The sequence below is a fragment of the Eriocheir sinensis genome, chromosome 69 (assembly GCF_024679095.1).
Source record: "Eriocheir sinensis breed Jianghai 21 chromosome 69, ASM2467909v1, whole genome shotgun sequence".
Classification (NCBI taxonomy): Eukaryota; Metazoa; Arthropoda; class Malacostraca; order Decapoda; family Varunidae; genus Eriocheir; species Eriocheir sinensis.
Window position 1 is genome coordinate 3,668,026 of NC_066577.1, and position 26,909 is coordinate 3,694,934.

The window sequence follows — 26,909 nt, forward strand, 5'->3', positions numbered from 1 at the left end:
ATCCACATTTTGTCGGTGAACCACAGGGATGTAAACAGGGCCAGGTCTGAAATGTGCTCTGCCAAATTATCTTCCTTGTCCAACACTGTTGAAATGTTGCTCATGAGAAACAGCACAACACAGCCCAGAAACCCATGTGGTGCACTCTCTCTCTCACCTCATCACAGCACACAGGATGTCTCCCCACAGATACATAAAGGACCCTCCCCCTCGCCTCTCTCTCTCTCTCTCTCTCTCTCTCTCTCTCTCTCTCTCACCTCACCTCACAGGACCCACAGGATGTCTCCCCACTGTATGTTTACAAACCCCACAGACACATGCCCCCAGACACATAAAGGACCCTCACCCCCCTGCCCCTCTCTCTCTCTCTCTCTCTCTCTCTCTCTCTCTCTCTCTCTCTCTCTCTCTCCTTTTTACAATAAGAATTCTATTATTTTGAATAATATTCTGCACCACCCATGAGGTAAAAGTTTTAAGTGGCCTGGCTAACTATATAAGGCTTGGATGACAGGAGTGGTGACCTTTGTCCTCAGAAAAGCAATCTTTTGTTGAATTATTTTTCCTTCTCATAATTAAATGTACTCAGAATGTTTAAAACTTTTGTGTAGTTATCAATATGAGAGAGAAGGTGGCAGTGATGACATGACCTCTCTGCTGAGCCTGCCAGTCACACCCAAAGTGACTGATGAACAGGAAAGACTTCAGTAGAATGTTTCTCTCACTCTTGAAAACTGAAATTTCCTTTTCTGTGTTGAGTAACATCCTCTGTTCTCCCCAACAGACTGCTGCTGAAGGCTGGCCGACAGCTGGACTGTCCCGCCACTGTGTGCAGGCCAGTCAGACAGGTGGCCTGCTGCCCCTGCTGGGGAGCACATGTGTCCCATCCTGCCCTGCAGACACAGACAGATGCTGGACCTCAGCACCCAGGAGGACACAGCCGCTGCCTCCTCCGCCAAGCGCCGCACGGCCATGCTCAGCGCGCCACGCCTGGAAGAAGAAGCAACAGTGACGCCAAGATGAAGGCTGTTCCCATACCCTCGGCAAGCCTGAGTGTCTCTGAGCAGAGGAACTAGAAACGTCTTGATAATTCTCTGGAACAAGTTATTTCTGTAGAGCATTCTGTCCCTTGGGTGTACGCTGGACTCCAATAAACATCCTGTTGGGGAAACATTCCTTTTATTTAACAGAAAATGCTTCCAGCTTTGTTCCAGAACCTGTCTGAGGTGTCTTGGGGCGTCTGACCTCTCCGCCGCCAACACACTCGCCCAGGCTCAGAAAAGATTCAGATATGAAAAAATTTGACTGATTGCAAGAAATTTTAACCCGTACAGTGTTTAGTGTATATATATATATATATATATATATATATATATATATATATATATATATATATATATATATATATATATATATATATATATATATATATATATATATATATATATATATATATATATATATATATATATATATAAAATTCCCTGTTTATTTTTAGTTTTTTGTGATGTAAAAAAGTACTTATACATTACTCACACTTTGGGCATGTGGGAAGTGTTTATAATGGAAGGAATAAAGGCTTTAATAAATTTCCTTTTCCTGGTATGACATTGTTAGCTCTGAGACGGAGAAAAATAAAAGGAAGAACACTCTAGGGTAGCTGCGCTTCCATTCCTTACATATGAATAATATATGTATCAAATGATTTTAATTTTTTTACATTTTAAGGAGAAAAAAAGGCAACCTGGCATGACCTCCCTATCTATGACAAAAGACGACACTGTACGGGTTAAAGTTGCAACTCCAACTTCACCCCCCTCCTCCTCTTCTGCAGTACAGTGGTAGGCAAATGAGACCCCACCACAGCACACCACACCCAGCCACACATCACACGTATCGTAAAGAGTTGGAAATATTTTTACTGACTGGCCAAAAGAAGGCAACTCCAGCGACTACTCCAACTCCACACACCCTGGCAGGATTAACAAATTTTGTTAACATAATTGCTGCAAGCAGTAATTGTATAACTATAACACCACTGTCAAAACTCAATGGGGCAAAAAAATAAGTGATTACAGTGAGTTGAAGTCAGAAAAAATTTACTTTATACCACTCTTAACAAATCCTTCCTTGTCTCCTCCTATATCATACTTTATCTAATATCAAAGTACTGTCTTTTTCAGGAGGATTTTATGTATGAGAACAAACGCTTTATTCTAAAATTGATTCCATAATGGCTGAAAACATTGATGATTATTAAAAAGCGGTATAAACATTGTTATTCTCAGACTTCTACTCACTGAATCACACTATTTTTTACTAACGAGTTTTGACAATGGTGTTACAGCTGTACACTCACTGCTTACACCAGTGATGTCAACCAAGATCACCTTCTTCTATAACACCCGAGACAAGTAAAGAAACATGAACATTTTCTGAGCCTCGGCGAGTGTGTTGGTGGCAAGGGTCTGCAGAAGGGAATGGACTGTGGTCTGTTATAAGGAGCCAGGGGTTAGTGGAAGGGAATGGACTGTGGTCTGTTACAATAGGAGCCAGGGGTTAGCTGAAGGGAATGGACTGTGGTCTGTTAAAATAGGAGCCAGGGGTTAGCTGAAGGGAATGGACTGTGGTCTGTTACAATAGGAGCCAGGGGTTAGCTGAAGGAATGGACTGTGTTCTGTTTCAATAGGAGACAGGTGTTAGCTGAAGGGAATGGACTGTGGTCTGTTACAATAGGAGCCAGGGGTTAGCTGAAGGGAATGGACTGTGGTCTGTTACAATAGGAGCCAGGGGTTAGCTGAAGGGAATGGACTGTGGTCTGTTAAAATAGGAGCCAGGGGTTAGCTGAAGGGAATGGACTGTGGTCTGTTACAATAGGAGCCAGGGGTTAGCTGAAGGGAATGGACTGTGGTCTGTTACAATAGGAGCCAGGGGTTAGCTGAAGGGAATGGACTGTGGTCTGTTACAATAGGAGCCAGGGGTTAGCTGAAGGGAATGGACTGTGGTCTGTTATGATAGGAGCCAGGGGTTAGCTGAAGGGAATGGACTGTGGTCTGTTACAATAGGAGCCAGGGGTTAGCTGAAGGGAATGGACTGTGGTCTGTTATGATAGGAGCCAGGGGTTAGCTGAAGGGAATGGACTGTGGTCTGTTATGATAGGAGCCAGGTTAGCTGAAGGAATGGACTGTGGTCTGTTATGATAGGAGCCAGGGGTTAGCTGAAGGGAATGGACTGTGGTCTGTTATGATAGGAGCCAGGGGTTAGCTGAAGGGAATGGACTGTGGTCTGTTATGATAGGTGCCAGGGGTTAGCTGAAGGGAATGGACTGTGGTCTGTTATGATAGGAGCCAGGGGTTAGCTGAAGGGAATGGACTGTGGTCTGTTATGATAGGAGCCAGGGGTTAGCTGAAGGGAATGGACTGTGGTCTGTAATGATAGGAGCCAGGGGTTAGCTGAAGGGAATGGACTGTGGTCTGTTAAAATAGGAGCCAGGGGTTAGCTGAAGGGAATGGACTGTGGTCTGTTATGATAGGAGCCAGGGGTTAGCTGAAGGGAATGGACTGTGGTCTGTTATGATAGGAGCCAGGGGTTAGCTGAAGGGAATGGACTGTGGTCTGTTACAATAGGAGCCAGGGGTTAGCTGAAGGGAATGGACTGTGGTCTGTTATGATAGGAGCCAGGGGTTAGCTGAAGGGAATGGACTGTGGTCTGTTACAATAGGAGCCAGGGATTAGTGGAAGGGAATGGACTGTGGTCTGTTACAATAGGAGCCAGGGATTAGTGGAAGGGAATGGACTGTGGTCTGTTACAATAGGAGCCAGGGGTTAGCTGAAGGGAATGGACTGTGGTCTGTTACAATAGGAGCCAGGGATTAGTGGAAGGGAATGGACTGTGGTCTGTTACAATAGGAGCCAGGGATTAGTGGAAGGGAATGGACTGTGGTCTGTTATGATAGGAGCCAGGGGTCAGTGGCCTCGAAAAATGGCTCAAAAAGACTAACCAGCCACAGTAGTGTTGTCCAGACCAAGACCACACTTAAACAATCAGGCATTTGTGTTTCCTGCCACCCTTCACTGCTCCCTGCCTCCCTGGCATACCCTGTGTTTCCTTCACTGCTCCGTCCCTCACCTCTCCCTCCATGCTGCCAGGCTTAAATAAAAGTGTTTCAAGTCTAGAGTCTAAGGTTCTTCATCCCCTCCTCTTATTGATATGCTCCTACCTCTTAAACTCTGCCGCCATGTTGTCTCTCTTCTCTACCTTCTAGTATTGATATTTTCATGCTGACTTGTCTTCTGAACTTACTAACTGCATGCCAACCCCCCTCCCACAGCCCCACTGCAAACGACTTTCTACTCCAGCTCATCCCTATACTGTCCAAATTCCTTACGCAAGAGTTAACCAGCATCTTTGTTCTTTCATCCCTCACGCTGGTAAACTCTGGAACAATCTTCATTTATCTGTATTTCCTCCTGCCTACGACTTGAACTCTTTCAAGAGGAGAGTATCAGGACACTTCTCTTCCCAAAATCGACCTTTCTTTCGGACACTCTTCTGAACTCTTTTTTATAGGAGCAGTGAGAAGCAGGCTTTTTTTCATTATTTTTTTTTCCCCTTGAACAGTTTCCTTTGCTGTAAAAATAAATAAATAAATAAAAAATCAGCCTCAAAACTTAATCCGATACATCATCATGCTCTTGGCACTAACTCAGTCATCATCATCATCAGCAGCCAATACTGGTCCACTGCAGCACCTTTCCCAGTATCCTCTGTCTGGTGTCAAGTGTACTCCAGGGGTCGGCAACCTTTTCAGTGCGAGGGCCAGAGAAAGCTTCTAGGAGTAGCCTGCCGGCCGGAGCGCTAAAAAGAACTCAAATGTGAGTGTACAAAAGTTTTATAGAAAAGCAGGCAAACCAGTGACTAGATTACAAGAAATTTATTAAAAAAATGCAAATCAGTGACTGCAAACAGTTTGATCAAGAGACATGCACATTAGTGAGATGGTTGGTGCTGTTTGCCACGAAGTGATTCAATGTCTGGATCGATTAATGAGGTAGACAAGAGGAGAATGTCATTGAGGTGGCGGTCACTTAGCTGGGAGCAAATGCAAGACTTTGTATATTTAATTTTTGAAAAGAGGTGTTCACAACAGTAAGTGCTGCCAAACATGGCAACAATGCAATTTACATGCTCAATGTAATTTGGAAATTTGTTAGAAGGGAGGACGAGTTCACGGAAGAAGGACAGTGGAGAAGTGGTGCGGTACTTTGCCTTCAGTTCATCATTACACTGAAACTAATGCTGTTGTGGACCGAATTGTTATATGAATATCAAGCAGAGTGACGGGCCATAAGTTTGGATTCTGCTGGCTGGAGTTGTTGACCCCTGGTGTACACCATCCTGCTCTAATTTCATCTCACCTGGCCTTCCTTGAGTGAAGTGATGCACCCCCAGGCGTATGCTCCCCATTAGTTAGTGACTCAGGAAGCACCCCCTGGCAGACAACCCCAGTGTTTGGTTGAGGGCCCAGGTGGACTGCCCACCATGGCTACGAGCACCACCTGCCCAGCGTGTGGTGTGGTGTGAGTTGTCCCTCTTCCAGGTGGACTGCCCACCACGGCTACCATACAAGGTGCACCAAGTAAAGCAGGACCTGACTGGGCAGCCCTTCCAACAGCCTGGTGCAGCGACCTGCCCAGCTTGGAAAGCCCCAAATAACCCACCCAGCTGGCCAGAGAGCTGCTTCCCGTCTGGCTGGTCGCGGGTTTAAACCCCATCACCAGAAAGGTAATTTCCCCTCTCTGGGCTGCAGCAACTTATCCTGTGTTTTGAGGAGCTGGGAAAATGTTTCCAAGGAAGGATTAACACTGGGTCCAGCAAGATGGAAAATGTATCCAAGGAGGAATTAGATCTGCATTGAGCAAAATAGAGGAGGATCATTGCAAGGCCAACCCCAAGACTGGAAGAAAATGATTATAAATGAAGAAGAAAATGTCTCCAGTCCAGTGCTGCATCTTTGTCACTATAATTAGTCAGCCCTAAGAGAAGGCTTGCAGCTGTTTTCTGTGGTTTGTAGTCTTCATAAAATTGTTGTGGATGATCTGTTCAGGGTGAAGCCTGGGAGGAAGACAGGAGGCCAGTGTTGTGTGGCTGGCTGTAATCACGGCACAGTGCATGAATAAAACATATGGATACATGGACTGACAGAGAGAGAGAGAGAGAGAGAGAGAGAGAGAGAGAGAGAGAGAGAGAGAGAGAGAGAGAGAGAGAGAGAGAGAGAGAGAGCATATCCATATCGCCGAGATATCCACTCAGGCACTCAGTCTCAGCCTCACTCGTGTGAGGAAGAAATGAGGGACACCATGAGCGACTGGCTAGTATTGGTACCAGTACCGAGCAGTCTGGTACTGGTACCGTACCGTATAGCTGGTACAGGTACCTGCCCACCCCTATAAATGTTGAGTAGCGTGGCAACGTGGGTACTGTATTGTTGTTCAAGTGGCGCGCGGGAAGAACTGAGCTCAGATGTGTGGCCGCGGCGCCGTGTGAGTCCTGTTGCGTGAGACATCTGGTGGCCAATCCATAAAATATCGTGTATAATTGAAAAAACGTGTAAATTAAATATTTCTTTGGATTTTGGACCCCGCGTTATTTAAAAAACGCGTAAACCAAACTCGCGTAAATCGAGAGTTACCTGTAGTCTCGCTGCGAGCGCTTAGCAAGGAAAGGTTAAACAGACCTTGATGGAACCCCAGCACTACCAGGCCTAACCATATCCTAGCAGAGGCCATTCACTTATCCAGTCACAAAAACCTCAACACTGGTCAAGGCAGTGATGGTAGTGCTCTGGTACTGGTAACATGTAGGCCAGTACAACCAGCCGCATGGTTGGGTAGTCAGCGACTAAACCGGCGACCCCACTGGTTTTGTCTTGGACCAGTGAGGAGGGTGTGCTGGACCCATTCTAAGGGCAGATGAACTCATGTTTATCAGAGTCAATGGCCATCCAGTCCCAGCTATGGGTGAAATAGTGGGTGGTAAACCTCATAGCCCCCTGCTGCCTTGTAGGGTTTGCCTTTTTCCTTCAGGCAAAGGCTAGGGCCACCATTTAAAATAGGTGGTTGGGTAAGCAAAGGCATGCACCTGGAAAATCTTGTGCCAAAAACTGAAAATGGCTCAATTCCATAGAATGGTGGAGAGCCATTAAGCATCCAACCGCTCAGGAAGAGTAAAAACAGTCGTTAAATGAAATGATGATGATGATGACAAAAGCCTCAACCCTGCCAATCAAGTCATCGTGCAGGACAATGGCGGGTCAGGTCCACAGTCCACCACAAGTTTGTCAGCTCCCACGCCAAGCACCAAACACTGAGGAAACTCCTCACTGGTGTTTGGTGTTGAGGTGGAAGCTGTGGGGTATAGGGAAGCCATGCAGGAAGTGTCTTTGGTACTGGCTGTGGAGCACAAAAACTGGCCATCATGGAGGCTACAGTTTGGTTTGGGCATCACGCTAACACCGTGTTGGGCTGTGCAGGCAATACTGTACAATCGTGGGACACAAGTGTTGACACACTGTACACTGAGTTTCGTTCACCGGCCCCGACTTTAAAATATATACACTGCATGGAAAGAGGCTAATGTTCATATCTGTCACTACATATACACTCTCCATAATTTATTAGATATGAATTTGTCAGTTGTTCACACTGATAACAAGTTTTTAATTCACGGACGAAAATGTCTCTTTACATGTCGTTCAAATTTAGTCAGGGACAGCTAAAGTTGTTTACAACGCTATTATGCATTTGAATAAATGTTGTATTCATTCCTGCAACGTCCTCACTAAGAAAATATGCAGAAAACATTGATAACGTGCACAAATATTCTGATATGATCTAAAAATATATAATAATACCACCATTTAACTCTCGTTTGACAACGTTATGCAATGACGTCATCAACCATGCCAACCGGCGCATTTAAGAAACTAGTAGGCTATTATGCATTGAATTGAATTACAAAGCCATTATTTTGCATTTAAGAATACTAAGCAATTCGTTTGCATTTAAGAAACTAGGCTATTACTTTGCATTTACGAATACTGTTATTATTATGCATTTAAGAAAACTAGGCTATTATTTTGCAGTAAATTTTTTTTCTTAAGAGAAATTAATCTCTCTCTCTCTCTCTCTCTCTCTCTCCAGAATGCACACTGACGACCAAAGCCAAGCAAGTATTTAGCTTATGGAATGCAGAAAATCTTATTACAGAGCGTGCACTAGTGGAAACAAGAGCATTCATAACAGATTTTTTAAGGAAACATAATCGTCGTGCAGTTGATGCTCAAAGTTTCGTAAGAAAAATCCTTAAATAATATCTCTCTCACACCCACACACACTCTTTGGTCCTTGCACACACCCAAACACACACACATACGTCACATATAACTCGAATGTGTCAACACTTGTGTCCCACGACTGTACACCACTTACCCGCTGTGGTGTGTCTGTGGGCCTGGATGAGGATGCAGGCAGGGGAGTAGCAGTCCACTCATACCCAAACTTGACAAACCTTCACACAGCGTCTCCTTGCTAATCCTGTTGATGGTCGGTTGTGGCGGCCCAAGTCACCGCTGCTGCACTGTGCCGGGGCAAGGTGACAGGGTTGTCACCACTGGCTCAGGGCAGATGGCACTGTTCACTGTGGTGCAGCTTGTTGGCTGCTGCACTGTGCTGGGGCAAGGTGACAGAGTTGTCACCACTCTGGCTCGGGGCAGACGGCACTGTTCACTGTGGTGCTGCTTGTTGGTGCATCTCTCAGCAGTCAGCCACAACATGGTGCCAGTCCTCTCCAGGTGGTGTTGATGACTGGTTCCCCGTCACTGAGGTCCCACACAGCAGCACAACACGGCACCTCAGAAGTGGGTCTTCATGTGCTGGGCAATGTCCGTCTTCATCTTGAAGTGCTTCCCACACACATCACACTTGAACTCTCTCAGGCCAGAGTGTCTGAAGATGTGACGCTCCAAGGTTTGCTTCCCTCTGAACCTTTCTCCACATTCCAGACACTCATGAGGCCTTTCACCAGTGTGTTTATAAGTGTGTACCTTGAGCTGGATCTTCGTAATGAATGTGTCACCACAAACCTCACACTCATGAGGCCTTTCACCAGTGTGTGTAAGGGTGTGTGTGTTGAGGATACTCTTCTGTGTAAACCTTTTTCCACACTCTTGGCATTCATGAGGCCTTTCACCAGAATGTTTATAAGTGTGTGCTTTGAGCAGGCTCTTCATACTGAATGTCTCACCACAAACCTCACACTCATGAGGCTTTTCACCAGTGTGTGTAAGGGTGTGTGTGTTGAGGATACTCTTCTGTGTAAACCTTTTTCCACACTCCTGGCATTCATGAGGCCTTTCACCAGTGTGTGTAAGGGTGTGTCTGTTGAGTTTACTCTTGTAACTGAACTTTTTGCCACAGTCGAGGCATTCATGGGGTCCTTCAGCAGAGTGTGTGGGTGTATTTCCTGAGGTCAGCCTTCCAAGGGAGTCTTTCCCCACACGCTGGCCACTCATGGTTTCCCTCACCAATGTGTGCAAGGCTGTGTCTGCTGAACTTCTTCCCAGTCTCAAATCTTGTCACACTCAAACTTTCCTTTTCCTTTCTGGAGATGGCAGCAGCAAGGTGGTGGTGGTGATGTTGTTGTTGGTAATGGTTGTGTTCTTCTGGTCCTCACAGCACAGCAGTGGCAGTGTTCCTGCTGGTCCCGCCACTCAGGCTGCTGCCCGGCCTTGCAGCCTCCCCTGCCCACCACTCCTGGGGTGAGGGTCTTGCAGGAACCTCAGGGAAGCTGCAGCGGGCGGCAAGGTTCCCCCGACGCCACACTCAGGGACCAAGCGGCAGGCGAGGCGAGGGATGCACCAAGGGGTCCTGAGGTCAGTGGCAGCGTGGACGCAGCGAGCGCTGAGCACAGCGTCCGCCTCAGACCCTCACTTGAGCAGCTGTCTCCTGGCGCTGTGTTCCTCCCAGCATGGCCAACACCACATCCTGGGGTGCAAGAGATGGGCTGTTAAGGGGGATATTCCATCACTCTATCGCCATAAAGGACTTTTGTGTCCGCTGCCTTTAATCATTCATCAAACACAATGGTTTTGTTGCATCCAACGGGTGACTATGTGTTGCTGTTGTCCACCCTGCTTCATCAGAACTGGTGCAGCGTTTGAATTGCTATAACAAAAATCAAAGGCTTTTAGCGCCTTGCAAGGAAATGCCACTACTTTTTATCCACTGAGAGAATGACATTTTTCTTTGCAGCAGAGAAGGAAGACATCTGAGGAAATTTTAGAACACTGTTTGATTTATGAATGCTACAAAAACTTTGAAAACTGCTTAACTAGAGGCTGAGCAGCAGCAATTTTAAGGCTGAGGAAGCACAATTTTGTGTTTTAATGGCACAGATCTTTGTCACTGCTGGGCACTTGTTTCATAGTTGGCACGGATAATATATGTGCCAGAGTCCATGCATCGAGATTTGCCGCACAACTTTATATTTGTCTGTCATACCATTATAAAAATGCAGGAGGCATTAATGTTGTATCTGGCAGCGACGCACATCTTCTTCCCCGCTCACTGGTACGAGGGGAGGAGGGCTCCCTCCCCCAAGTGGGGAAAGACAGTTGGTATGGCCTTGAGCAATTTAGCCTGAAAGTTCCCCCACATCCTCGTGTTTCTGCCAATTTTTGCTGGATTACATAATGGATGGAAAACACGCACATGACAGAGCAATTCCAACGTACTCTTGCACCTCCATTTCACTGGACGTCGTCCTCTAGCATTCCCTCCCTCTATCTCACTCACATACACCCTTCTGGTCATCTTACTCTCCTCCACTCGCTCCATATGGCCAAACCACTTTAAAGTCTGTCGCTTCACTTCTTCCACCACTCCACACTTCTTCCCTTCACCCCCGTGACACATTCCAAAACGCGCGTACACACTTTCATTACTCATTCCATCCATTCTACTCACACCACAAGCACTCCTCAAATAACTCATTTCCACTGCCTGCACTCTAGACCTCTGACTTTCATTCCAGGCCCACGTTTCACTTGCATATGTGAGGGTTGGTACTATTATTGTATTTCTCAAATCCCTCTTTACCTCCATGCTCACACTTCTGCCATTCATGATTCGTCCCAAAGACCCTACCACCCTTCTTCCTTACAATGCCCTTTCTCTTATCTCTCCCTCTGTACCACCATGCTTACACATAACTGATCCAAGGTACTTAAACTCATTGACCTCCTCCATTTCTTCACCATTCAAAATTATTTTGCATTCTTTTTGACATTCAATTCCCACTATATGGGCATACAAAATCTACAACCTCACTTCTACTTCACTCACAAACCATCACTTTACTTTTGTTGACATTTACTTTCAGCTTTCTCCTTTTACAGACACTCAAAACAATGACCAAATTTTGTAGGTCACCTTCATTTTCTGCAATGAGCACCGTGTCATCAGCAAACAGTATCAAATTCAGTACCCACTTCTTTCCCTCAGCGAACATTTTTACTCAAACTTCCCCAACTTTGCCCTTCATTTCTCTAATAACACCATCCATATAAATATTGAATAACCATGGTGACCTGACGCACCCTTGTCTTAAGCCTACTTTTATCTCAAAATGTTCACTTGTTTCTCCAGTAATTTTGACACATGCAGATGTATCCTCATAGAAAGACTTTTAAAACATCCCACAATGCAATACAATCGATTCTTTCATAAGCTTTTTCCAAATCCATGAAGGCAGCGTATAGTTTCTTTCCTTTTGCTATTATTTTTTCTACTACCATCCTGAAGGAAAATATCTGATCCACACATCCCTTTCCCTTCCTGAAGCCTCCTTGTTCTTCACTGATTTTCTCTTCTGCAAGTCTTTGCACCCTCTCTATTATGACTTTTCCATATACCTTTCCGGGTATACTCAGGAGACTTATACCTTTATAGCTCCCACATTCCCCTCTCATGCCCTTCCCCTTGTACACTGGGACAATGATGGCTTTCGTCCAGTCTGCTGGCACCCCCCCCCCCCCCCCCTCCCATGCTACTTCACATATCTTGACCATCCATTTAACAACTACATCTCCTCCACACTTCAACATTTCTGTTGTGATTATATCAATTCCTGCTGCCTCTCCATTTTTAAATGTTTTTATTGCCTGATTAACTTCTTCATATGTTATACTTCCTTCTTTATTTTCTTTATGTACCATATTGCCTCACTGATATTCACATCATAAGTATATTTCTGCACTTCCACTTGTTTGTCATTATGTATACAATTTAGATTGTTGACATGGCAACATGGAGAGATGTGGCAACGTTCTGCCCGCTCGCCTCTCCAGTTTCGTTGGCTCGCAGCTGTCATGGGCTCACAGCTTACACACATTCGCTTGGAGGCCGCTTACTTGTCTCAAGCAATAAGAACCTACAACTAGTGTTGAGCTGTTTCCTTCCACACCTTTGGGGAAACCTGCTGCAGGATACTACGGATCCTCAGACTCCTACAGCAGCTGCAACACACTGCAGTTTCAACCTGTCCTTTTTTATTTATTAATTAGGACAACCAGATCTCAAAAAGGACAGATTGTCTTCAAAAGGATAGACCTGGCAACTCTCACGGAGTGAGGCAAGGAGCACAGGCTTGCTAAACAGTATTTGCCAGCAGATGCTGTTTGGAACTTGTTTTTTCTTTTTGGGGTTTTGCAGGTCAGATTGCAATGTTAATGCCTAACAAGATGGCAAATTAAGACACTAGGCCTTCAGGGCCAGAGGTTGCCCGGCCCTGGCCCAGCAGGACATATCAGCGAGAGAGGGAGAGAAGGTGTCTGCACATGCATGAAAACAATGCCTCTGACAATCAGAAATAATCCTCATTAATTCAGCCAATCACAGCGCTCCATATAGCAGTGGCAGGCAGAAGCGAAAAAATCTGAATCAGTCTGAGGGAGGTGTCTGTGCGGGGCGATGCTCTCACTGCGGTGGAAGGTTTTAGTGGTGATTACGAATCAGTTGACTTTTTGCATGATGACGGTGCTGTACTCAAGGTTCTGGAGTGTCCAAAGTGTAAGTAAGACCAAAAAGATGGGTGGATTCAGTGCAGGTAGTGGCGTGAAGCCCTTCGCAGCAGTGTGGGGCAAGGCCCCTCCCCCCATTATTGGTTAGGTTAAGTTGGAGTTTAATTTTGATATCTGGGGTGAAGCCCTGGTAAAACTAGGGAACAACTACTTCTCCCCCTCCACCACCCCAGCCCCCCCCTACCCCCCAACACAACCCTGGTGACCTGTGGGGAACCAGGGTTGTTGTGGGGTTAAGGCAAAATCACTGAAAAATGGGCTTCCAAAATATCCCTAGAAAAATCCCTAAATTAGGGAAATTCCCTGTTCTCGAAAGTAAGGAAAATCCCTAACGTATACTCTCACATGCGTGGGCTAATCGCTAACCAAGCGTACCGTCACTAACCAAGTGTACCATCGATAACCAAGCGTACCATTGCGAACCAAGCATACCGTCACTAACCAAGCGTACCATCGATAACCACCCCAAAACAGCCCTGAGCCATGACTCAAGGTCATCAGGGGCTCAGGCTATACCCGGCCCTCAGCATGGCAGCCGTTGGGCTGCGTGTTCTAAAAAATATAAATAAAAAAACACGCGCGGTGGACCTTGTCTCACATGCATGGGCTAATCGCTAACCAAGCATACCGTCGCTAACCCCCGACATGTATGCTGCACTTGAAATCGGTTCTTTAGGGTGGGTGAGCATATTTAAACTACTCTAACCAAACTTTACATAACCTGCGGACCGCCAAACAAGGTGCATAAGCCCAGAAGTGCAGAAAGTTTTCAAAGGTGTGGAAGTAACAGGTGCGGACAAGCGAAATTTTGGCACCTGAGATTTTCAAAGATAAAAAAATGAAGACGACAAACAGTCCGTGGCATTACTTTCGCACGTTTTGGCGGACTATGTGCTACCAGATGATCACTGTGTCAAGTTTCTTTTTCTTTTCAAAATCTTTTGACTTTTAGTGATTCACTGCAATTGTTCAGTGTTTACAAATAAACATGGACAGATACATGAAAAGAGGTGATAGCGACAGGAGCAGGGATGTGACTGGGGATAGTAGCGTCAATAGCGTGAGCTACAGAAACAGCACGCCTGCATGGTCAGCCTCCAGAACCCCTACGCCACTGGCAACGTCAGACATTTCCTTGTCTGACGTGGAGCTGGACCCCTCCCAGTGTAATGCCAGAATTTTTGCGGTGTGGACAAGTTTTTTCAGGCGCGCTTTAATAGTTTTGGGTACAGTAGCGGAAGTGTGGAGGTCCAGTAGCGGACTGAGCGAAAAAAAATTTGGCGCGAAAGTACAGGTGCGGACTACCTGCATCATAGGTGCGGAGGAGTGGTAGCGGACTACCTCAAATGCAGTAACGTGCCCAGTGATGCAAAGAGAAATACATCCCTGGCTTCATTACTGTTAATTTGTGCAACATATACATGGCCAACAGCAGGACATGTATGCATCAGTGTTAATGTGATATGTTTGGTATTTATGGATGTGTGTGTTACGAGTACATTGGCTGTTTGAGTTCTGTAGGTATGTTTATGGGTCAATGTCAATGTGAGTGTTTGTGATCTTGTACATAAGTGTAAGTCTGTGTGCTTGTCTGTGTATGTGAAGAGGTTCCATGTTTATCTGTTGTCTGATCCGTGTTGTGATGCCGGGCGTTCGAGTGTAATTGTTTGTAATGAACCTGCCCGCCTTGGTGTTGATTTGTTCTAACCTATCAATGTTTCTGTGTGTGTAAGGATCCCACACCGTGGAGCAGTATTCCAGCGTTGGTCTCACAAGTGTGTCATAAGCTATGTGTTTAATGTCAGGTGTGCAGTTTATGACAAACAGTTTGCCAATTCCTTCAAAACACACCAAAATCTCTCATAACAAGTAGTTTCGCCCACCTGAGCACCGCGGGTGAAGTTCTGGAGTTCTACGCATCAGGTCTAACCTAACCTGCCCTGTCCCACTGCCAAAATGTGACAAAGAGAAATACATCCCTGGCTTCATTACTGTCAATTTGTGCAATATATACACGGCCAACACATCACACCTCAAACCAACCCAGCCCAGACACAGAACAACACAGAGGAACAGTTATTTACCGCAAGAATTACCAGCCAGCGGAACTGTCTCCCCGAGGGGGTTGTCACGGGCCAGAACACAAACACGTTCACTAATAAATATGACCGCCATGGGACAGAGAGGAGGCGCCCTTTGTGACCACTGGCTCCCAGGCCTCTTGAACCGTCACGAGCGGTAAGCACTACTAAATATAAGGGTCACTAAGGGTCAGCATCACTAGGGGTCAGCTCAGTGCTCACCTCGTTGATCTTGATCTTGATGTCACAGGTGGCTCGGGATTTCTCCCCAGCCAGGCCTTCAGACTACACATTTTGAGACATGTCTAGCCACCAGAGATGAGCCCCCAAAAATCCAGTACCCAGATGCTCTAATTTCATTTAGTGTTATGCCCCTACCCTGATGATGTACCCTTTTCTGGTAGTAGCAAATCAGTAGATCAGTAACATGGGAATCCTTAGGCAGGATTGCTGGATGTCTTGCTACTTGATGAGTAGACATCCTTATTCTTCCCCCAACTCTTACTATTCCATCTTCATCTGTGAAGGGATCAAGTTTGTACAACTTGCTTGTTTTCTTTGCTGTTGTTTCTCTTCTATTTGTCTGTGGGGAAGACTCATGGTTTCCTGCACCCTTCAGCATCTTTATTTCCTCATGGAAGGCATGAGCCTGAGCCTGCCTTATTATCTCATTTTCAGCTTCTTTCAGTTCTTGTACTGTCAGTGGAATGTATTCTTGGCTTCTTCGTTTATGTGTCCCATCTGCATTCTTCTTGTACTTCCTTTGAAGTCTAAGGCACACTGCAATGGCTCTCTTCATACGGAACCACTCAGAGAAACAGTTCAGCCTCTCTAGTACATTAAACGGCTCATGTGTCTGTGTAGCACATGATGCAACTCTTTTTACTTCAGGATCATCATCTTCCAATTCATGATGCTCTGATGGGTCATCCATCATCATAGCTGGGCGTTATCGCGATAAGTTATCGCGATACTTTATCGCTGATAACAAAATCGGGTTATCGGCCATCCGCTACTTATTTATATAAATATCGGTATCTTCGTTTCTTTTGTAACCAAACTAGCGATAATCGCTACTTTTTTCCGCCTCTCAGAAAAACAATGTTGTCTCCTCCCTACTGCGCATGCGTGGCCCGGGCGCCCGGTGTTGTATGAAAAAACCGGGGTATGAAATATGTTCGGTGAAGATATTTCATACTTAGATCACAATATTAAAATACTAGGTTATTTTTCTTGTTAGACTCAAAAACCACTATATCAGAGAGAAAAATCAATTAACTTTGTTCACAAAATGATTATTCACTGCCTGAAATCTATGACACCGTTGTAAAGAGCGCAAACAGAAACCAGTGGCTTGTGTTAGCACATATGGCGGCGTGGCGCGTGGCCTCTCAGTGACTCGAGTGACGGAGTGAGTGCCAGTGTTCCGGTTCCCAGTGCTTCAGTGCTCCTTTACTGTAGTGACTGTTAAAGTGTTAATGCTGATAAGTAAGAATAACTGAATAAGTAGAGATGGGCCAGTTCACGAGAGACCAGTGTTTGAAAACAAAAGCTCCAGCTTTTGACGGTGGGAACGCCAAATAACAACACCGGTTCAGGCGTTTCTAGTATTACCGTCCATATGTACGTGTCAACGTGTGGTTTTCAGGTTTTGTAAGTTTTGAAAAATACAGATAATGAAAATTTGAATTCATCTATGTTTTTTTTATTTGAAATATCAATATAGTATCGTTTTCGCCTATCGGATTTATCGCTAGCTAGTATCAAAATTGTGGATTTATATCGGGTATCGGGTATCGGTTATCGCCTATATTTGTGTCTCCAGTTAACGAATATCGGTTATCACCGATAAGGTTTTCCATTATCAGTTATCGGGTATCGGGAATAAGGTTTTCTGTTATCGTGCCCACCTATGGTCATCATTCATCTCAAAGTGTTGCCACAAGAAGCGTGGCCCATTCCACCACTTGTCGTTGTTAATCGACTCTTCTACAGACTGCCCTCTTGAGGCATAGTCCGCTGGGTTGTGCTCTGTTTCCACATACTTCCACTGACTTGGTGAAGTTTGATCTCTTATCTGCTGGACTCTGTTGGCTACATATACATGAAATCGTTTAGAATCATTGTTGATGTATCCCAGCACTACCATACTGTCTGTCCAAAACACTTCCTGAATATCTTCATAGTCTAACTCCTTCTTTAAGACTGCACTGATTCTCACCAACACTACTGCTGCTGTGAGTTCCAATCTCGGCACAGTGATGGCTCGGAGGGGCGTCACTCTTGATTTTGCCATTACAAGTGCACAGTGTATTTGATCAGCAGTGTTGATCAGTCTTATGTAAGAGCACTGACCATATCCTTTTTGACTGGCATCAGAAAAATGATGCAGTTCAACTTTCTTAATTTCACCAAATCCCTCAGGCTTGTAACATCGTGATATTTTTAAGTGCTCTAATTTGTGTAGGTCATCTCTCCATTGCTGCCACTGTGGCCTCACATACTGTGGTATCTCCTCATCCCAACTTACTCCTTCACGGCATAACTCCTGGAGTATCCCTTTGCCAATGAGGATGAGAGGAGACACAAGTCTTAATGGATCATATATTGAACTCACAGTAGACAATATGCCCCTTTTTGTGAGTGGCTTTTCTTTGACTTGTATTCTGAACTGGAAAGTATCAGATTCTACACACCACTCCACTCCAAGTGTTCTTTCTACAGGTAGCATGTCTTTACTTAAATCCAGGCTCTTGACAGTGTTATTCATTTCTTCAGGAGCTATTGCTGCTAACACTTCCTTACTGTTTGACAGAAACTTATGGAGATTAAAACCTCCCATTTTACACAATGCCTTGCTTTTCATTAGCAGATCAATGGCATCCTGTGCTGTTGGTACTGATTTAAGTCCATCATCAACATAAAAATCTTTCCTGATGAAGTTTGCTGCTTCATATCCATACTGAGCCTCATAGTCATTTGCAGCTTGCTTAAGTGCAAAATTAGCAACACTTGGAGATGATGTTGTTCCAAACAAATGGGCCGTCATTCTGTATTCAAGCATATTCTCACCTGGATTTCCATTATTCCACCACAGAAAGCGCAGCAAATCTCTTTGTTCAGGGTTCACCTTGACTTGGTGATACATTGCTTCTATGTCACATACAAAGGCTGTCACTTCCTGACGAAATCTACATAGAACCCCAACCAGATTGTTTGTTAGGTCTGGGCCCTGTAACAGGTGACCATTTAAAGAATGACCTCTGTAGTTAGCACTACAATCATATACCACTCTTATCTTTCCTGGTTTCTTTGGGTGGTAAACCCCATGGTGAGGTATATATCACACCTGACCATCTGTTCGTTGCAAGTCCCTGGCTGGCACAGTTTCTGCATAGCCTTTGTCAATTAATTCTTTCATGAATTCCTTGTAATCTTGGTGGTACTTTCTATCTCTCATAAGTTTTGCCTTTAACTTCATGAGGCTATGCAAGGCCATGTCCTTGTTGTTTGGAAGCTTGATGTCATTATTCTTAAGTGGAAGAGGCAGCTCATAGTGCCCTTCTCTCTGCTGACTCACTCCCTCTCTCATCCTTTTCAGGAATCTTTTGTCATCATAGGAAAAGGGAGTGTTGTCAGTTCCTTTATCATTAAAATCAAGCTCAAACATGTTCCTGACTTGTGCTGGGTTTATTAACTCCTTTGTCTGAGTAGGAACAACAAGGAAACTAACTTTTCTTTCTTCACTAATGACAACATCTTGGGCTATAGTTCTATATGCTCTCGCTACATCATCTGAAACTTTCTTAGTTTCTTTAACTGCTTGGCCAACAACGCCCCATCCTAAGTGTGTTTTAAGTCCATAAGGATCATCTTCTCCCACAATAATCTCTTTGGGCTTAATGGCTCTGATACAGTTAGCTCCAATAAGAAGTGCCACATCTACATTTGAATCATAAGGCATCAGTTTGTTAGAGTGTGGCCAGGTTTGGGTTGTTTCAGGGCATGGTATCTGAGCCTCCTTTGCAAGAATATCTTCCTTGGAATATGCAGGTGGAAGATCTATTTGCATGTGCTCACTGAATCCTCGTACAACAAGTCCACTGATTTTTGTGCAGGGGACTACCTGTTCTCCCGTTATTGTGGAGAGCTTGAGGTGTACTGGTGAGCCACTAACTCCCATTCTTTCCAAGGTGCTTTCTTTGATGAAACAGGCATCAGACTGACAATCCAATAATGCATACACCAACTTTTTATTGTGTTCATTGTCTCTGTGGTGTAACCACACTGGCACAATCATGGTGTGCATATCTCCAGTCATAGACTGACTGGTGTTAATCTTGTTTGAAACTGCTGAGCTTTCATTTGCTTTTGGCCGAGTTGCTTTATCTGACTCTCCTGCCTTGACAGTTGGAGCACTAGTTTGTGCAAGAGCATTATTGTGAAGAGATGTTGGGTGGTATCGTTGACATATACTACAACATTTCTTATGACGGCAATCTATCTTTCTGTGACCACGCTTCAAGCATCCTCTACACAAGTACTGCTTCTGCACAAAGTCAAACTTTGCATTGTTATCAAGCAAGTTAAACTTTTTACACACATCTACATCATGCTCTTCATTGCAATAAAGGCAGCTCAGGCTCCTCGGCCCTGTTTTTCTAACTTCATGCCTTTTATCATATCTAGCCTTGTTGTCCGTTGTTGTGTGTGATGGCTTTACCTCTGATGCCTCTGTCTTGAAACTTCTGTTTCCTGGTATGTCTGTACTTGAACTACTATTTCTTCCTTTGGCTACAACTGCATTGCTCCTTTGATTCTTATCTCTTACTGCACTGTACGATGAGATTGGGTTGCACACCTTTGTAGCCTCTCTACGTATGAACTTACATAACCTTTTAAAGGGAGGATATTGTTCAGAACTTATGTCTGTTAGACCTTCATCATCACTATCATCATCACCTCTAGAAGCATACTTGTACACTATTGTGTTCCATTTCTCAACTAGTGAGACAGGTAACTTTTTCAATAATTTGACATTCTCCTGTGAGTCATCTAACACCACTAGATGAGGTATGCTTTCCATTGCTGTCTTGCATCTGTCCAGGAAATCTGCAAATTTCCTTAGTGCTGGGCCATCATTCTGCTGAATTTTGGCCACTCATATAACTTCTTTCTGTAGGCATTAGACACAAGAAACTGATTTCCAAACCTACCCTTTAGGGTTTTCTTAGCCTTTATGTAAGCTTCTTCAGTATTTAACTGAAGCAATCCACTGATTGCTTCCTTGGCTTCACCATTGGTGTACCTTCCAAGGTAAAAGAGCCTTTCGGTAAAATCAGTAGTTCTGGACTCAATGAAAATTTCAAAACATGTTGTGAAAACTAACATGTCTCCCTTGAACACTTCTGGTTCTGGACGTGGAAGGTTTTCTCTGGTTTGCCTCATTGACATAATATCTGCTGTCCTCTGCATTGCATCTAACTGACTGACTGAACCTGGGGAAGGCTGGGTAGTATGCCTAACATTATTATCAGTGCCATTTGACCGACAACCAGAATTGTTGTTCACATGTGTGTCAGGTTCCTGCAAATCAAGTTTTGGTGAGAAAAACCTTGGCATTAGGGTTAAGTTCCTTGTTAGGTAACATATCAACAATCCTATCAACTGATTTATACAATTCTTCTTTTACCTCATTTAAGTCAAAGGGTTGACTAAATTCTTCCCTTTTAACTGGCGGGGATTTCACTTCAGCAAGAGTTTGAGGCATTCTTGGCCCTGGCACACCCATTCACATCCATCCACACCCCTAGATACTTGTATTCTACTGTCTGTTCCAACTCATTCCCTTCCAAACTCCAAGTTGTCTCTCTCTCATCCTCTGATCTATTTACTATCATTACTTTGCTCTTCTCACTACTAAACCTAACCACCCCCTCACCTCCGCGGCGCCTGATCTTGATGTCACAGGTGGTTGGAGATTTCTCCCCGTGGTGTAAAATTGAAAAGAAAAGTGTGTATAGAGGTTTTGCAGTGACGTCACGAAATAGCGTCGTCTGCAAACCCGCTGGTGGTCACCTTCCCAGCAGAGTGAGCAGACGGACCACGTGTGCCCCATCCCCAAGTCACTACCCGCGGGCAAATGGCAGGACCTTAAGCATCATTTGTGTTAAGTGATTACGCGAGATCGCTTGAGAATGCTACGAAGCTGAGATACATCGAAAAAATCAGTGCTTTTGGAGGAGGAGACTGGTAGACTGGCTGTCTGGCTGGCTGGTTGACTGGTTGCCTGGTGGGTTGATTGGTAAACTGACTGTCTGTCTAATTGACTGAGTGGATGGCTGGCTGGTTGATTTACATAGATTTACATAGAAAATCAGACCACAGAGCCCATGGTCCAGACTTGGTGGTCTGTCCTTAAACCTAAGTGATTTTACATTAATCAGAAGACTCCAAAACGTTGCATTTCTACTCTAGTTGATATTAAGTTGAAGGAAGTGACGGTCGAGCTTATTTTTGAAGGAGTCAATCGTGTTACACTGGACCACTGATGGTGGAAGCTTATTCCATTCTCGCACTACAACGTTGGTGAAGAAAAATTTGGTGCAGTCTGAATTTACTTGTCTACATCTGAGTTTTACGCCATTGTTCCTCGTGCGCAGAGTGTTATCGATCATAAACAATGTTGATCTGTCTACATTCGTGAAACCATTAAGTATTTTAAAACATTCGATCAGTTTTCCTCGGAGGCGACGTTTCTCAAGAGAGAACATGTTAAGGGTAGAAAGCCTTTCTTCGTAGGATTTGTTGCGCAAGGAAGGGATCATTTTCGTTGCCCGACGCTGAACACCTTCTAATTTAGCAATATCCTTTGCATGGTGGGGGGACCAAAACTGTACCGCATATTCCAAGTGGGGTCTGACTAAACTGTTGTAGAGCGGGAGTATTACATCTTTATTCTTGAATACAAAGTTTCTTTTAATGAAGCCCAACATTCTGTTCGCTTTATTTGCTGCATCGATGCATTGCTGTGAGAATTTGAGGTTTGACGCGATTTTGAACCCCAAGTCTTTGACGCATTGAACGCTTTTGAGTTTAACGCCGCGCATTTCGTATTCGAACTTCTTATTCCTCGTTCCAACTTGAAGGACCTGGCACTTGTCTACGTTAAAGGGCATCTCCCATCTATCCGACCAAGCTGAAATTTTTTGCAAATCCTCTTGGAGGCTTTACCTGTCTTCGTCAGTGAGAACCGAGTTACCAATCTTTGTGTCGTCTGCAAATTTACTAATGCGGTTATTGAGTCCAACATCCACGTCGTTGATGTAAATAATGAAGAGCACTGGGCCAAGGACCGAGCCCTGAGGGACGCCACTAGTGACAGGCGCCCACTCTGAGTTAAATCCGTCAATCACTACTCTTTGTTGTCTGTTGCTCAACCAATTCGCGATCCATTGGTTTACTTGACCGTCAATACCTATTTGCTTTAATTTGTAAAGTAATTTATGATGCGGGACTTTATCAAACGCTTTCTGGAAATCAAGATAGACTACGTCCAGTGATTTGGTTACGTCATAAACAGTGAAGAGGTCGTTATAAAAGGTTAATAGGTTTGATAGGCAGGATCTTTTATTTCGGAAGCCATGCTGTGAGTCCCCAATCAATGAGTGGCTTTCAAGGTAACTCACAATTTTGTCTCTAATTATGCCCTCAAGTAGCTTACCTACAACCGAAGTTGACTGACTGGGTGGTTGATTGTTTGGCTGGCTGGCTGGTTGACTGGCTGATTGGTTGGTTGGCTGACTGTCTGGCTGGTCGGATGACTGGCTGTCCCTCTGCCTGGCCGATCTGTTGCTGACCAGTGATGCCCAGATAGGCCCAGGTAGGTAGCACAGGCAGGCAAACAGGTGAGGGCAAGTGACGACAGGTGAGGGCAGGTGACGGCAAGTCATCTTACACTATGCACTCTTGGTCACTTCCCTGCGTACACTTATATACTCCACCCAGCACTGAACTCTGTCCCTCTGTGCACTTTGCCTCCACTGAATTTCCTTTCCTACTTTCTTCCCCTGCTTGAGCACCGCCATGCGTGTTTACCTCCTCCAGCTCATGTAAATCCCGTTCCAGAGTAATCATCCGCCACACAATAAGCTAGGGGACCTGGGGCAATACCTAAATGAGTGTTAACTCATGTAATAATTTAATCAGTCTTGCCTGTAATATTTGCCTCTGACAAAATGAGCACTGCAGAGTCGAGATGAAGCAGCCGGGCGCCAGTTTTCCATCCTCACAGCTGTTATCCACTTCCCCCGCTCTTCTGGATTCGCTGGAAATCTATAAAATGACACAGCATATCTCTCCCGTGTCGGTTAGAACATCCAACCGCACAACATACGTAGCCCATGCAGGGGCGTCATTTGGGGGTCTTGGGGGGGGCAGTTGCCCCCCCCCAAGACTCAAGTTGCCCCCCCAAGCCTCAGTTTGCCCCCCCTACCAGCGAAGCCTCAAGAAGTAACAGCAGCTGGATTTAGTTATATATATATATATATATATATATATATATATATATATATATATATATATATATATATATATATATATATATATATATATATATATATATATTTTTTTTTAAATTATTATTATTATTATTATTTTGTTGTTGTTGTTGTTGTTGTTGTTGTTGTTGTTGTTGTTGTTGTGTGTGTGTGTGTGTGTGTGTGTGTGTGTGTGTGTGTGTGTGTGAACAGTCAACACTGAGCGGCAGTTAGGGTTCCGGGAGCAGCAAAGACAGACGTGCTGTAGCCGGTTTTTTTCTGTGTTAAAACATGTAAAGAACCACCTGAGAACAAAAACTGGGGATGACCGGCTATCTTCCTTGTTGTTGATGGCCACAGAGAAACACATGGTCAAGTCTTTTGATCTGGAAGAACTAGTCGATGATTTTGCTCGCATGAGACACCGCCGGTACCCATTGGTGTGATTGTATATAGGACTGTAGTAAAAAAAACTTATTTTCGTTTTGTTATGGTACTCAAATTATCAACAGTATTACTTTTATTTCATTTTTCAGTATGATGAGTATACTCAAATTATCAACAGTATTACTTTTATTTAATTTTTCAGTATGGTGAGTATACTCAAATTATCAACAGTATTATTGCTCATACTTAATTATCTTGATGTTAATTTCATTACAGTAATGATGCAATTGTTTTTTAACTTTCAATAATGCCCGGCATTGGCAGCTTTATAAAATATATTTTCCTTAAAATTCAAATATAAGAAAAAGAAGGTCCTGTACTCATGTTTACCTTTCAAATGTACAATCATAAATACATGAAATTTCTCGGAAATATTATGTTTCTTAATCCTTGTCTGTCTGGTCTGTTTATATTCTTATATAGCTACCCGTGATGATAAGGTAAATGAACAGTAGTGAGATTATATAATTTATGCTGAAAAACCTTGCTTATGTGGTTTAAAAAAAAAAAATATATATATATATATATATATATATATATATATATATATATATATATATATAGAGAGAGAGAGAGAGAGAGAGAGAGAGAGAGAGAGAGAGAGAGAGAGAGAGAGAGAGAGAGCTGATGAAGCTCTTTGCTCACCAAACTGTCTCTGCCCCCCCCCCAAGAAAAATCTGAAATGACGCCCCTGATCCCATGACGAACACACAGAGCACTTGTGCAGCCGCCACCAAGGTTTGCTTTGATAAGTGAACACCGCCACTGACCACCAAGATGGCCGTGGGGGGTGCATTCCCCCCGTTAGTAGGTCGTAAAGTTCGGTTGGAGTAGTTTAAATATGCTCCCCGACCCTAAACACTATGCGAGCTATTTAGCGGCTGCGGCAGCTGTAGGTCGCCGCGGCCGCCGCCAGAGGAGGCGACGCGCTTTCGTAAACATTATTCCCTATTTTCAAGATTAAAAAAAAGAGTCCTTGAATAGGATTTTCAAAGCATTTCCATGACTGTTGAAGGATTGTAGAAAAGATATATGAAGAGATAGTGATGTTTCATAAGGTAGATAATGAGATACTGGCACGGTTTTAAAACGAATCTTTACCACCTGTTGTTCTGGGATGGCGTCTTGGCTGCACTCAGGTGATGGACTGTCCAGGCTCAGGCTGAAGCTGCCAGGACCTGCGTGGGATGATGGCTGAACTGAACACAGGCAGGACTTGTAAAGTGTGGAGGTTACTGGCTACTACAGCCTTGCCTGGCTCATGTGCTGGCCAGCCGGCACCTGCTGGATCTAGCGGCGTGCCTGTCCAACAGACTACAGGTCTGGAAACTGGTGGAGTAGCAGCCAGTGACTAGTGTGAGAAGTGTTTACAGCTTGAGTGCAACAGCAGGTACCTGAGAGGGATATCGGCCGTATCATAAGGCAGCTTCTAAACCTTCCCCTTCCTCTTCCCTTAAACGGTGTCCCCTTTCTGCCGGATACTATAAGGTGATCTCGGCCCCTTCCTCCGTTAGGGCTTCTTCCGAGTTGGGTTTAGCCTCTGTAAACATCTCTACACGGAAATATTGATAATTGAAGCATTTTACATATATTATTATTATCATACATATTTTTCAATGTATAATCACGAAGAAAATGGTTGATTGAAAGGCAAATATAGGTATAATTGGGAGCATAGCGTGAATGATAGGGATTGGGAGTGACGTCAGCAACCCTTGTTTTCCACCTCTCCACATACACAGCCGGAGTCCAAATGTGCCAGGTGCTATCACTTCTCGGCCGCTCGCTATCATCTCGTCAAGCAAGGAGCAATTAGAAAAATGATCGAGCACCATCGGAGGTATAGGAAAAGACTACCTAGCTCCTTGAGTTGACCAAGGAGGCGTGTTGACACGGCAACTCGGCAAGGGTTAAAAATCATGATACAACCCTAAAGTCTTAAACAACATTTTAAATCATATATTCAAAAAACTTTTGCAGATTCATATTAGATCAAATACGTTTTATTATAATTCCTGGATCATTTATTACTATATTAATGAGAGAAATGCAGAGTTGACGCATAAAACATGCGAAGGGGCTCACGAAGATGTGCCTATCTCGACCCCTTGCCAGATTCCAGCAATTTCGCCCGTCAACACCTTTCCTTCGCTTACGGAGCGGCGGGCCCCTCGAAGATTATGGTATGAGAAATTGGCCGAAGAGCTTCTATAGTCGAGGAGGCTGCCTTATGGTTCTTTTAATAAAAGACCCACCCTACAGGAACTTAACGATTCAAGGCTGGAGGCAACAGAACGCTTAGCCGCAGACCTTACCATTATTTCCGATTGGGGCAAGAGGAACCTGGTGTCCTTCAACGCCTCAAAATCACAGTTTCTCCACCTATCCACTCGACACAATCTTCCAAACAACTATCCCTATCCCCTATTTCTTGACAACACCCAGCTATCACCGTCTTCAACACTAAACATCCTCGGTCTATCCTTAACTCAAAATCTCAACTGGAAACTTCATATCTCATCTCTTACTAAATCAGCTTCCTCTAGGCTGGGCGTTCTGTACCGTCTCCGCCAGTTCTTCTCCCCCGCACAGTTGCTGTCCATTTACAGGGGCCTTGTCCGCCCTCGTATGGAGTATGCATCTCATGTGTGTGTGTGTGTGGGGTCCACTCACAGCTCTCCTTGACAGGGTGGAGTCAAAGGCTCTTCG

General features: G+C 44.4%; 1 protein-coding gene and 2 long non-coding RNA genes across 12 annotated transcripts in view; 2 read left to right on the forward strand and 1 right to left on the reverse strand.

Annotated features, from left to right (window-relative positions):
- The window catches only part of LOC126988398 (uncharacterized), a 32,093-nt gene extending 30,768 nt beyond the window's left edge, over nt 1-1,325 (forward strand). For 4 of the 5 annotated variants that reach the window (XR_007741880.1, XR_007741878.1, XR_007741882.1 and 1 more), the window contains one exon: nt 782-925. Coding sequence is in view for 1 of the 5 variants with exons in the window: in XM_050846463.1 (XP_050702420.1) it covers nt 782-1,073 (292 nt within the window). In the remaining 4 variants the exon portion in view is untranslated. Of the gene's footprint in view, nt 1-781 lie in introns of all 5 variants that reach the window. The other variant, XM_050846463.1, reaches the window with a different exon arrangement.
- On the reverse strand, nt 839-8,908 carry LOC126988402 (uncharacterized). The gene is made up of 3 exons (XR_007741903.1): nt 8,487-8,908; nt 4,703-4,854; nt 839-987 (listed from the first exon to the last, which is right to left on the reverse strand). It is a non-coding gene; the product is annotated as an uncharacterized LOC126988402 (long non-coding RNA).
- LOC126988400 (uncharacterized) lies at nt 2,709-4,696 on the forward strand. 6 transcript variants are annotated; one of them, XR_007741896.1, is made up of 3 exons: nt 2,709-3,163; nt 3,208-3,294; nt 3,483-4,696. It is a non-coding gene; the product is annotated as an uncharacterized LOC126988400 (long non-coding RNA). The 6 variants fall into 6 exon arrangements; XR_007741898.1 differs by having other exon boundaries at nt 3,530-4,696; XR_007741897.1 differs by having other exon boundaries at nt 3,624-4,696.
- Nucleotides 8,909-26,909: the final 18,001 nt, after the last annotated feature.